The sequence below is a fragment of the Phyllobates terribilis genome, unplaced genomic scaffold (assembly GCF_046119375.1).
Source record: "Phyllobates terribilis strain yellow unplaced genomic scaffold, ASM4611937v1 Scaffold_11__3_contigs__length_659146591, whole genome shotgun sequence".
Lineage (NCBI taxonomy): Eukaryota > Metazoa > Chordata > Amphibia > Anura > Dendrobatidae > Phyllobates > Phyllobates terribilis.
The window spans coordinates 320,015,021-320,028,917 of NW_027362771.1; the positions used below are offsets into that span (position 1 = coordinate 320,015,021).

The window sequence follows — 13,897 nt, forward strand, 5'->3', positions numbered from 1 at the left end:
CCGTAGCAACAAGAACTGTGCCATACGTTATGTTTTGTTTTCCTGGTAGTCCGGGAAGGCTGTGTTTGTTTTGCCAAGATTGCCGTGGTTTATGCAGTTCCCTTAATAAACCACAGAAGATTTAAACAGACAGTGTTCCTGTGTCTTCCTCTATGTGCAACCAAGTGAGCCGATCTACCATAAGTGATACCAGTTTTCTATTGTTTTTTTTTATGTTTGGGTGCGGTCACACAAAAAAAAACTTTTTACAAAACAAAAAAATAATTTGTTGCATCACTTTTGAGAGCAAAAATTTTTCTAGATTTCTGCAGACAGTCAATAGACGGTTTGTTTTTTGCAGGACAAGTTGACATTTTCATTGGTACCATTTTTGGGCACAACATTTTTTGGTTTCTTTCTATTCTGATTTTTGGGAGGTAGAATGAAGCAATTCAGGAATTTTTTTCTTTTATGCCGTTCACCTTGTGGTAAGTGATTAGACAGCTTTATTATTCAGATAAGTACGATTACAGCAATACCACAATTAAATAATTTTTTTATGTTTTGGTGCTTTTACACAAACTATTTCATAGAAAAGAATTACAGTATGTTTGCATCGCTTTATTCTGAGAGCTGTAACTTTTTTTTATTTCTCCACCACAGAGCTGCCTGTCGGCTTGTTTTTTGCGAGACATGGAGGCGCTTTCAGTGGTACCATTTTTATTTACATTGATTCAACTTTTTGATTACGTTTTATTCCTTTTTTGTTCAGTGATATGATGAAGCTTTTTTTTTGCCACTTTTTTATTTTATTTTTTTTAATGGAGTTCCGGTTGGGTCGTTTCCGGGAACTGCATTTTTTTTTTGTTTATTTTTATTTATTTTTTTACATAAATTTACCTACTTAATGGTTTAACATTTTCTTTCTTTATTTATTTTTACTATTTTTACATTTTTTATACTTTATTTTTTTCACTTTATTACTTAGTTTAATACGCTCATCGCTGCTATAATGCATTGCAATGCATTATACCTGTCAGTGTTGCACTGACAAATTGCCTTTTAGACCATGCGCTCAGCATGGTCTAAATAGGCCTTCGTAGCTCGCAGACCCAGAGTTCGTCATGGCGCCCTCACGTGGCAATGGTAACAATTGGGCCCTCGCAATGACATCATGGGGACACAGATTGACAGGAAAGGGAGCCTCCTCCATCTCCCAGCCTTATAAATGCAGCATTTACGGCGATAAATGGCCCGGGCAGTGCTGGCACCGCTCCTAGCCGTGACAGCCGAAGGTCGGATATAAAACTTAAGCTGAGCTGCTGGCGGCAATCGTGGGGCACAGCTCCTGTGCCCGCATGATGTCAATTTACGTCATTTTGCGGGAACTCCTTCTAGACCATGACGTAAACTTATGTCAAATGTTGTGAAGGGGTTAATCACCATTTAAAGTTTTCTGCTAATTAGATTTCGGTGCACAGGGGACTGACTGTGCACTGGGTCTAATCCTTCCTGTCTGATTCCTCAGCTCCTCCACTTGCCTCTGTGAACGAGCAGTCTCCCATGTTTGAAATGTCAGCAGTGACCAGTCATTCACAGAAGGGAGGCAGGCGGAGAGGCCGGGGAATCACAGACAGGGAGGAGAAGATGCAGCGTACAGTTCGGCCCCTGTAGCCATTAAAGCCATGTCTTCTTTACTTTACATTACAAAATAAAGGTAATGGGTTCTCTTTAACACCAAGGCAAAAAAAATGTCTGCATGTGATTGGTCTGCCCAGGTCACCAAATGAACTCCCTCTAACATCACATCCGCCCCTGCAGCTGTGGGCTGAAGCTGGATGTCACTGGCTTCATGCTCTTTCCACCACAAGCATATTACATGTGAAGCTTGGAAACTTACATTTCATGGACCATAGTGAAAGAATTAATTGTCCTGGTATATGAAATGATCCTTGTAGGTTCATTTTACTACTTATGAAAGTCTAACAAAATCTTCAGCTGTACCACCCTAAAGGAAGTGGAATTTGAAAACCAAAATCTGCAGAGAATAAAACTCAAAAGACATTTAAAGGGAATCTGTAAGATCAACCCTCCAAAAATATATATATGAGCATGCAGGTCTTTGTAATGTAAATTCTTCAACACCTTTATTTGTTGCTGCAGTCTCATTTTCATACATATGCAAAAGAAGCATTAAGTGATCTGGCCATGATATAGCCCTTAAAGGGGTTGTCCCGGTCTTCTGCTAAAAGTCTTCAGTCATTGACTGCAGACTTCTGAATCCTTAGGCTATGTTCACACGCTGTATTTTTGTATCTTTTTGCGGTGTTTTTTTTCTGCAGAAAAGCTGCATTTTACAATACCAGCAAAAGCTAGGAGATTTCAGAAAATTTCATGCACACACAGCTTTTTTTCCTGACTGAATTTTAGCGCTGCAGCAGTTTTGAATATCTGAAGCATTTTTACAGCATTTGTTCATCCATAAAAGTGCAAAAAAAACAAAAACAAAAAAAAACATAAAATTTGTTCTGCACTAATGGTAAATAAAACATTATTAACATGTACATACATTACCATATATGTAATCCACCTGAAAAAAGCAGCAAAAAAAATCAGCTAATTGCTGAATTTTATACGAAGCATTTAAACTGTTAAGAGTGAAGGTTTAGGTTGCGGGGAAAAAAAAGTTGCAAAAGTGCCATGTGTGAACATACCCTTTAGGCCATGTTCACACATTGCGTTTTTTTCTGTAGGTAAAACCTACTCTCTTTGCAGTAAAGAAGCTGCTTACAAAAAGCCGATTTTGCTGCATTTTTTTCAGGTATATTTGTCTCTTGCGCATGCTGATAGAGTTTATTGTCCCACAAAACATGATGCAACTTCCTGAGTTTTCTGCACCAAAAAGGCAGCAAAACCTGATACCTGCGTTTTTTGCTGCATTTTTGCTGTCTCTTTGCACTTATTCATTGCTTTCTATGGGTGAAAAAACGCTGCAAAAATGTTGAAAGAAGAGACATGCTGCAGTTTTAAAAAATGCAGCATTTTTCCAATTCAGTTAGGAAAAAAAACTGTGTGCATGAGATTTCTGAAAGCTCAGCTTTTGCTTGTACTGTAAAATGCTTTTTTTAATGCAAATTTTAAGATGCATCAAAAACGCAACGTGTGAACATAGCCTTACAGCGCACACCACACGATGTCAGGATTCTCCAGTCTTGCTGCCAAGAACAGGCAGTCATGTGACCGCAAGCATGTGAATTGCATACTTCAGGCCACATCCAACTAGACTTGATTGGCCTCTCTCAATAAAAATGAATTCAGCGAGGTCGAGCATGTTTAGTCGGATTGTAGCCGGAAGTATGCAAACATTCAAAATGCTTGCGGTCACTTCAGCGCCCGCTCTCAGCAACTAATACCAGAAAATCCTAACAGTATGCGGTGCGCACGCTGTAAAGATTCAGTGGTAGGCAGTAACAGAGTAACAACAGACTTCACAGAAGACCAGACAGCCAATGCTTTCTAAGGTGGTTGCCCGGCCTAGCAACAGCCATAGCTCACTGTAATTTCATTCATTCATATAGAGACTAGTGGTGGGTGGGAAAAATAGCACAGGAAGTGCTCCTTCACTCCCAGAGCACTTAATGATTCATTTGAATATAAAGTAAAATGCTGATTTCTCAGGAATATAAAGGTTGGTGTCAATGGATTTACCCTTCAAAAACCTGAATGCCCATATTTCCAGCTGGGGGGTGCAGGGTTTATCTAAAGCCCCAATCTCACATAGCGATATCGCTAGCGAGATCGCTGCTGAGTCACTGTTTTGGTGACGCAACAGCGACCTCACCAGCGATGTCGCTATGTGTGACACTTTGCAACGATCAGGCCCCTGCTGTGAGGTCGCTGATCGCTGCAAAGTGTCCTGGACCATTTTTTGGTCGTTGGCCTCCCGCTGGCCAGCACACATCGCTGTGTGTGACCAGCGGGACCAACGATCAGGCTGGTATCCATGGTAAACATCGGGTTACTAGGGGCACACGCGCACTTAGTAACCCGCTGTTTACCATGGATACCACTCTGCTACGGTGCACAGAGGCTACCGTTCACCTTAGCAGAGTCGTATCCATGATAAACAGCGGGTTACTAAGTGCGCGTATGCCCCTAGTAACCCGATGTTTATCATGGATACGACTCTGCTAAAGTGAACGGTAACCTCACCGTAGCAGAGTGGTATCCATGGTAAACAGCGGGTTACTAGGGGCACACACGCACTTAGTAACCCGATATTTACCATAGTTACTAGCCTGCTCCTGCTTAAGCAGCAGGCTGGTAACGGGAGCAGGACATCGTGGAACGATTCTTTCCACGATATCGCTGCTCCCCTGATCGCTGGTGAGCCTGCCTGTTTGACAGCTCACCAGCGATGTATTAGCGATGCAGCAACGATCCCTGACAGGTCGTATCGTTGTCGGGATCGCTGCTGCATCGCTTAGTGTGATGGGGCCTTTACAGACTCCTATTTTAAAAGAATGCCTATTCTTAGAAGAGGACATCAACAACTTGATTGGTATCTGACTTTTGGCACTCCAGCAGTGCTGGCATGAGCACTACAGTCTCTTCAAACAATTGATCAGCGGGGTTGCATAGAGTCAGACCCCCACCAATTTAATATTGCTTGCCTATACTATATATAGGACAGCAATTATGAAAGGCTGGATAACTAACTTAAACAGAATACAATACTTACAAGTTCAATGCCTTGGGGAAAGGGGTTATCTTCCCAATCTTTTTCAGGGAAACGTTGCAGAATCTTGCCTTGCCCTATGCTGCTACCTATGGAGAGAAAAATAACTTTAAATACAATATTGCAACTGAACATAATACATCATCCTATTAACGCAGAAAGATAGTCTTGTCCAAATTATTTTCATTTAGGGAGATAAAATGAAATAATGATCGTGATAAGAGAATCTTGGTAATATAGAAGAAAAGGGAAAAAACAGCAAGACGCAGCAATAAGAATACTACACATGCTGATATCATGTAAAGTGTGGTGGTCAGGAAAATTTCCAGAGTTAGAAATTAACACAAATGTGCTGAAGCACCAGAGATCCAAAAAATGTACAAGGCATTTTCAATTTTGGACAATCCCTCTTTGTTGGAAGGGTTTGTTAGTAATAAGGTGACACAAAGGCCAATGCGCTGGGACCACCAATGATTATCCTTAAAAGGGTAAAATAAATAAGGACTAAATGATTAAAGGGGCTTTCCAACAACGTTAATTTTAATCAACATTTTAATCAATAGATCTTTGAATAATAAGTGCCACAATTGGATGGGTTTAAAAAATGTTCCTGTGCTGAGATAATCTTATAAATGTGTCCCTGCTGTGTACTATGTAATGGCTGTGTCTGACCGTACAGGAACATGGTCTGATCATACCGCATCTCCTGGGTAGGGGGTGCAAAGAGTATACAGATATTACAGCAACTTCATTTTATTCTAAGATCGATTAATTAAAATGTACTTTGGTTGTGGGAAAACCCCTTTAAAAAAAATAAATAATTTGCTCTTACAGGCACCCACCTGGATCCAGCACAGGCCGCTCTGTGGTCTGTGCAGAGACAAAGTAGTGATGTGACCAGTCTGCTGTGGCCTGTCTTTAGCTGCAGTGGCCAAGTGATCTTGAGCAGCAAGTCATTAGATGTTGTCCAGACACCCCTTTAAAAATAATTATAATGGGCCACAGCATGTGGACACTTTGTGGAACCACTGTGGCCTGTGATCGGCTGCACTTTGAGAAGCACATCATCATAAGGCTAAGTGCCCATGATGCAGAAATGCTGCAGATTTTTTCCGCTTCTCCCTGGCAGGAAAAACGCATGCAGATTTTTTTTACATGCGTTTTTCCTGCCAGGTAGAAGCGTTCTTCACATGCATTTCTGCATGCGGGTTATCAAGCGCTTTTATAAGCGATTTTAGCATCACTTGGAAAAGTGCTTGACAACTTGGTCACACTATATAAATACATGGAAACGGCATGGATTTATATAGTGTGACCAAGTAATAGTTTAAAAAAAAAAAAAGAGTAAGAATGGTAAAAAAAATAAAAAATAAAGATTATACTTACCTTTCGAGGGCCCCCGGTCTTTTATCCCCTGCGTCCGGTCTCTTTCACTGCTTGCGGTGGTGTGAAAGAACCTGCCATGACGTCATTTAGTCATGTGACAGGTCACGTGACCAGTCACATAACTAAATGACGTCATGGCAGGTCCTTGCACATCACCGCGACCCATACAACAGACCGGATGTAGCGGAGAAAACACCGGGGGCCATTGGAAGGTAAGTATAATTTTTATTTAAACATTTTATTTTTTTAACAGGTTCTATGGTACCCGAGTCTGGATGAGAGTCTCCTCTTCTCCAAACCCAGGTACCATCGCATAATATCCACTTGTGCACATGTGCTCATACGGATATTATGCGATTCAATGCAAGTCAATGGCAGCAATTACGCTGCGTGTCCGCAAAATTAATGGACATGCTGCGTATTTTTCCGCAATGATAATCCGCAGCGGAAATTTCCGCAGCATGTGCACAGCACATGCGGATCATCATTGGGGGCCATGGGGCACGTATTACCAAGCATTTTTAAGCGTTTTTTATGCGTTTTTAAGCGTTTTCGCTGCGGAAATTCCGCAGCAAAAACGCTTGAAAAATGCATAGTGGGCACGCAGCCTTAAACATCCGATGATGCTCTTCTCAGATCCAGGCTGGTGCCGGTAGAGTATGATTGAGTTTGTTATATTTTATATATACAGCCCCATGGGAAAAGTTCTATTTTACCAATACAACCCCTTTAACTTGTCAGTGTAATGCTGGACAGGTCCTCCAGGGAGAAAGTCTATATAACTGCCCTTCACAACTGGCCAATAGAGGAGAAATAGAAATCAGATACCAACAATTTTTTACTTTATTAGAGACCTGCACAATTTTTTGTTTTTTACCTCCAAGAACCATAACCTTTTTATTTTTCCGTCAACAAAGCTGTATGAAGACTTATTTTTTAGCAAGATAAATTGTAGTTTTGAATGACACCATTTATTTCACTATTAGTGCAGTGCGAATGTGTGGCTATAAGGGGTTATCAAAACACGCTCAAGTCCTAATTGAGTATCTTCAGCGTGCTAGGAAAATATGTTCGCGTCACCACAGCTGCATCTCTCGCGGCTGTTAGGCAATCCCTGCATGTGTTGTGGCTGTCAAACAGCCGCGAGACATGCAGCCACGGTGACCCAAACATTTAACGCCGAAGATACTCCATTAGGACTCGAGCGTGCTCTGATAACCCCTTATCCGAGTACATTCGCGCAACACTATTAACTATACAATTTAGTGAAAAACCATTAAAAAAAAATCCAATTGGGATGAAATGTTGAAAAAAATGCAATACTGCTGTTTTTTGGATTTTGTTTTTACGGCATCATTGTATGGTAAATATGATTCTACAGGTCAGTAGAATAACGGCGATACCAAGGCTGTGGAATCGGTAAGCCAAACCTCCAACTCCCTCATACATGGCTCATGTTTAAGTGATAAATTTACTGTAGCACAGATTCATCTCGGCTAAAAGTCTAGACCCTTAGATCAGGAATAGGACAGACATTTATAGGACATTTCATGACTTTCCCAAATTCTTATGAAAAAATATTCCCCACAAACTGCATTGACCTACTCTAGCAAATTTATTATATATTTTAGGAGTCGGAGTTGGTCCATTTTATACAGACTGACTCCACAGCCCTGGGCGATATAAAATTTCTTAAAAAAAAAAAAAAAAAAAAAAAAAGAAAAATACTATGCAAGTTAGTATAAAAAAAGAAATGAGTTTGTGTTGCTATTTTTCAAGAACTGTAAGTAACATTTTCATTTTTCCGCTTGTGGCGCTTGTGTGAGGGCTTGTTTTTTTCTTTGCAAGATAACGTTTCATTCACGCCATATTGGGGTACATACAAAGTTTTGATCACTTTTTAATCACATTTTCTCTAGGGAGGTGTGGTGACTGAAAGCGCAGTTGTGGAATTTCAAAGTTTTTCTCTCTTTACCAACAAGTTGATTAATGTTATATTTTGATAGATCAGACGTTTACAGATGCAGCAATACCAAATAGGTCTAGTTACTTTTAAAAGGAGGAAAGGGGAATTTTTCAATTACTATTATTTTTTAGTCCCCTTATGAGACTTGAATGTGCAACCATATTTCCGCTTATACTATATACTACAAAGCATGTAGTGTGAATTGCGATCTCCTGGGAAGCTCAGTTCCAGGGGATTGACCAGTCTCTCCCTATGTACAATAAAATGTGCCAGTCAATTGGAGCGGGACGGTGAGAACAAGGCTCTTCAAACGTTTTGGCGTTTTAAAGAAAAGCATACCTGGCTGCAATCGTGCAGCCAGGCTCTGATTCAGTCTGTCCGTGGTTTGGGCAGCATGACTCAAGTGACAGGTTCCCTTTCAGAATAGTGTACCCTATATATTTATAGTACTTATTTTTTAACAAGTAACAGAAGGAAGTATCAGCCTAATATAAAGCTCAGTGATTATGTGTAACCTGCAATATATTCGCCTGCCGTATACGCTTTGAATAGAGCGGTGATTGCGTATGTACATAACCACTTGACTCACAGGTTACACTGACTTCCGTTTTTATCTGTGAAAGTCCTAAGACCCACATAGATCAGACACTAATCAATTATCCTATCATGATTAAGGCAAAATCCCTTTAATTACTTGATATATACCGTATTTTTATGGGAAATGGAGCTCTGTATTTCCACCTAAAATCTCCTGCATGGATGTATTGGAACATGTAGCCATATCTTAATTATACAATAAGAAAGCAGAAAAAAAAAGCCCAAGCACATACATGTTGGTATTCGAGCACTGCACATGTGTGCATTCACACTAATGAAAAGTAAGTACATGGAAATAAGATGGGGGTACTTGGTTAACACTATTTTGATTAAAAAAATACACATAAAAGCCATCTCCACCAGCAGTGTGATCCACACAGATCAGACACTAATAAACTCCTTTAATTACTTGATATATACAGTGCATTATGAAAGTATTGGCCCCCTTGAACTTTTTGCCTTTTGCCACATTTCTGGCTTCAAACATAAAGATATAAAATTCAACAACAAGTGGGACACAATCGTGAAGTGGAATGAAATTTATTAGATATTTTAAACTTTTAAAAACTGAAAAGTGGGGGGGTGCAATATTATTCGGCCCCCTTGAGTTAATACTTTGTAGGGCCACCTTTTGCTGCGATTACAGCTGCAAGTCGCTTGGGGTATGTCTCTATCGAGTGGCTGAAATTCTTGCCCATTCTTCCTTGCTCAAGCTCAAGCTCATTGAGGTTGGATGGAGGGCGTTTGTGAACAGCAGTTTTCAGCTCTTTCCACAGATTCTCGATTGGATTCAGGTCTGGACTTTGACTTGGCCATTCTAACACCTGGATACGTTTATTTTTGAACCATTCCATTGTAGATTTTGCTTTATGTTTGGGATCATTGTTTTGTTGGAAGATAAATCTCCATCCCAATCTTAGGTCTTTTGCAGACTCCAACAGGTTTTCTTCCAGAATGGTCCTGTATTTGGCTCCGTCCATCTTCCCATCAATTTTAACCATCTTCCCTGTCCCTGCTGAAGAAAAGCAGGCCCAAACCATGATGCTGCCACCACCATCTTTCACAGTGGGGATGGTGTTTTGAGAGTGATGAGCTGTGTTGCTTTTACGCCAAACATATCGTTTTGCATTGTGGCCAAAAAGTTAAATTTTGGTTTCAACTGACCAGAGCACTTTATTCCACATGTTTGGTGTCTCCCAGGTGACTTGTGGCAAACTTCAAACAAGACTTTTTGAAAATGAGAAATGTCTTTCTTCATGCGACTCTTCCATAAAGGCCAGATTTGTGCAGTGTACGACTGATTGTTGTCCTATGGACAGACTCTCCCACCTCAGCTGTAGATCTCTGCAGTTCATCCAGAGTGATCATGGGCCTTTTGGCTGCATCTCTGATCAGTCTTCTCCTTATTCGAGATTAAAGTTTAGAGGGACGGCCGGGTCTTGGTAGATTTGCAGTGGTCTGATACTCCTTCCATTTCAATATGATCGCTTGCACAGTTCTCCTTGAGATGTTTAAAACTTGGGAAATCTTTTTGTATCCAAATCCGGCTTTAAACTTCGCCACAACAGTATCTTGGACCTGCCTGGTGAGTTCCTTGGGCTTCATGATGCTCTCTGCACTTGAAACAGAACCCTGAGACTATCACAGAGCAGGTGCATTTATACGGAGACCTGATTACACACAGGTGGATTCTATTTATCATTACCAGTCATTTGAGTTTGCTGCACTGAAAGTAAAGGGGCCGAATAATATTGCACGCTCTACTTTTCAGTTTTTAATTAGTTAAAAACGTTTAAAATATCCAATAAATTTTGTTCCACTTCACGATTGTGTCCCACTTGTTGATTCTTCCCCCAAAAATTAGAATTTCATATCTTTATGTTTGAAGCCAGAAATGTGGCAAAAGGTAGAAAATTTCAAGGGGACCAAATACTTTCACAATGCACTGTATTTTTTATGGGAATTGGAGCTCCAAATTCCTGGCAAAAATCTCCATATGTAGCCATATCTAAATTATACAGCATACGGAAGGAGTGAAATGATCCAATACACAATTTAAGCAAAGAAGGAACTCATTTGACGGTAATCCGATAGCCTAAGAATTACCAAGTAACAATGAACACCTTCTGCATCACAACCATCATCACTGCCAATTAAATAAAGATAATGACATTCCTAGATTAATAGACAGCCATGCCAAATCAACAACTTTCACGTTACTTGGTATACACGTTGTGCACATGATGCTGCTGCCACAAAGGAGAGCGATGCAGTTCTTCCTGTGATGATTCATTACAAGTATCTCAGTCGTCTCAAGAATTTACAGGTGTCGAAAACCACTACCGCTTTTGTAGAATCCCCATTAAAAAGACCATAATACACAAACCATAAACCTGCTTTAATTGTTACCAAGTCTCTTTATAGAGAAGTGAAGATACATGTGGCACTCCTTTTCTGCCTTTATTACCAAGTTGAAGAGTAGTATCTTGCACTCCCCTAAACCAACCACTTAAAGTGAACCCGTCAGGTCGTGTAGATTCAATATACAAATTAATAGAACTAAACGGGTATTCCCTTCTCCAATATATAGTAAGTGTAGTAATAATAATAATAATATTAGCAAATTCCTCCAATTTGAAAAGTAGTATTGTTTTTCTGATTCGCTATGTCACTTACCCTATGTGCATTGCATTAGGTTAGGTATCCATGGTTACTTACAATCACTCATAGTGAGTAGTTAGTTAGCTGTTAGTGGTCGTAATCATGGATACTTAAGCTACTGCAATGCCCGGCATAGAGAAAGCGAAATAGCAAATCAGGAGGACTATACTATATTTGTATTTGGAGGTATTTGCTAATATTATAACACCTATTAAATATTGGAATAGGATCTTGGAGATGGGAATACCCCTTTAAGACCACTAACAACTGTCACTATATGAGTGGTAGTAACCAAGGATACCTAAGATACTGTAATGACTGAAAGCCAACGGCTTCCATAGAAATAAGTGTCATTTTCTCCCTGTACTGCACTTTCAGAACAGGTGACATACTTGAAGTTCAGGTTAATAGAGTCATCCAACCTGACAGGTTCCCTTTAAAGGCCTTAAATGCTGTAAAGCAGTGGTTCTCAACTCCAGTCCTCAAGACCCACCAACAGATCATATTTTCAGGATTTCCTTAGTATTGCACAGGTGATGGAATTATTAAATGTGTAATACTAATGAAATGCTGCAAACATGATCTGTTGGTGGGTCTTGAGGACTGGAGTTGAGAACCACTGCTGTAAAGAAATGGAGCCAAAAAGTTAGTATCTTATGGAGGCTAATAGATCCTCCCTCATTAGGTCTCTGGTTCTCCAAGGTGAATGAGATTATAAGGATAGGGGACTAGATTTCACAGAAATCACAGAACACAACATTTTCCTTTAGCAAGACCTGGTATCACTGGTTGGTCTTCCAAAAAACTATACCGGTCAAACCTAGCATAGTTCTCACACATGATCAGCTAAACTGTAGCTTAGCAAGCATTCATTTTGCAGTTGACATGTCCTAGACAACCCTGTGGATTATTTTTTTTCTTTTTTCCCTTTCCTGCTTATTCTCTTCTCTCAGACTTTTTAGCTCATCAGGCTACTTTGTTAATTAAGCATTGTCTGGTGCAAAATCTTCCATGTTCTATGCTTTACAGATTTTTCCACTTATTCTTCTTTCCAATCTTAGATAAGTGCTGTCTGTAGTCTTTTTGTGAGGCTGCCTCCTGCTGTTAGAGTTGTGGCCACGCAATGTTAAAATAAAAAAATGTACAAAAAAAACCACAAAACAAGAATCTGGATGTGGTGCAATTTTTTGTTCTTCAGCAGGACAAATTCAATCACTCTTCTACAGATTCTTGGGAGGAAATGTCCACTGGAAAAGTGTACTTTTCTTATGAATCATGCAGCAGAGAGCCATCTGATATATTAGGGCATAGTATGTCCAAATGGGACAGAAATGGTACAGATTTTCTGTCCACATTAGCGGATGGAGAATCAGCTACTTCAAGAAAACACTAGCAGCAAAGTGGAGGAGATCTAAACAAAACTCATCCACACTGCAGATATATTCAGTGCACATTTGCACATCTACAGCATGCCAATACAAGAATTGTTCCCAGATTGGTTGCGTATTTTCATCATTGAGTTTGGCAGCAAAGTCAAAATTAATGCCAAAACTCAACTGTTCCAGATCTTAATACAAAATACCTCCCGATATGCAGCGAAATCAGCCGGTCCAGGTAAAATTAAAATGATTAAAAAAAAAGTCTATTCTCCTCTTTGCTGGCAGTTTGTGGCCATTTTTCCTGGTCCCCAGCTGGCTTCAGCAATAATGCGTGGTCGTAAAGACAAGCGTACACTGCAGTCAATCACAGAAGGTGATCTTTGCAGGAGGTCAGTGTACAGCAATCGGCCAGGACCATGGAAAGGTTGCTACAGAAGCGCCAAGTAGAGAGTGTATATAACTAAATGCTTGGCTGTTTTGTTCTATGGGAAAATTCACAAATAATTCTTGATTTGGTGCAAATTTATTTAAATCTCCTTGTGGCTTTTTCCAGACATCCTATTTTTCACGTGCACAAACCTTTAAAAGGAAATCTGTCACCAGGTTTTTGCTATGTAATCTGGGAGAACCATGATGTAGTAGCAAAAGCCCTGATTCCAGTGATGTGTCACTTATTGAGCGGTGTTTTGCTGTTTTAATACAGTGTTTTATCAGCAGGTGATCACTAGAGGAGAACTAGCCTCGTGCATCCTAGTCCAACCAGGCTCCCAGCACGGATTAGAAGCCCTCTGTCACTATAAAATGTACACAGAGAGTTGTAGTGTCGGTGGAGTTATACACAGCTCAACAACTGAGCTCTGCTACATCAGGAGAAGAGAAAACTGTGACCATCATAACTGCTGCACCCAGTAAATTAAGTGATACATCGCTGGAATCAGGGAATCCCTACCTCATGCTGCTGCCAAATTACATAGAAAAAACCTGGTGATAGATTTCCTTGGAATTGACCATCCAGGTTCTCCTAGCTTTTTTGTTTCAGTGTATGCGCAAAATGTACTTGTTAACTATCTTTTTTAATCCCTGATGGGTTTTAGTATGCAGGTCTTTATAATTATTCCTTTAGAGTACTTCCATATGACTTCCTGATGAGCTGGTCATATATTTGTGATATACACAGCAGCATCTGAAGAG

The 13,897-nt window shown here is 40.1% G+C and overlaps 1 protein-coding gene across 8 annotated transcripts in view; it reads right to left on the reverse strand.

The window, feature by feature from the left end:
* The window catches only part of SBF1 (SET binding factor 1), a 119,495-nt gene that overhangs the window by 65,695 nt on the left and 39,903 nt on the right, over positions 1 to 13,897 (reverse strand). For all 8 annotated transcript variants that reach the window (XM_073652592.1, XM_073652591.1, XM_073652589.1 and 5 more), the window contains exon 2: positions 4,721 to 4,806. In XM_073652592.1, the coding sequence (XP_073508693.1) occupies positions 4,721 to 4,806 (86 nt within the window). The remainder of the gene's footprint in view (positions 1 to 4,720; positions 4,807 to 13,897) is intronic.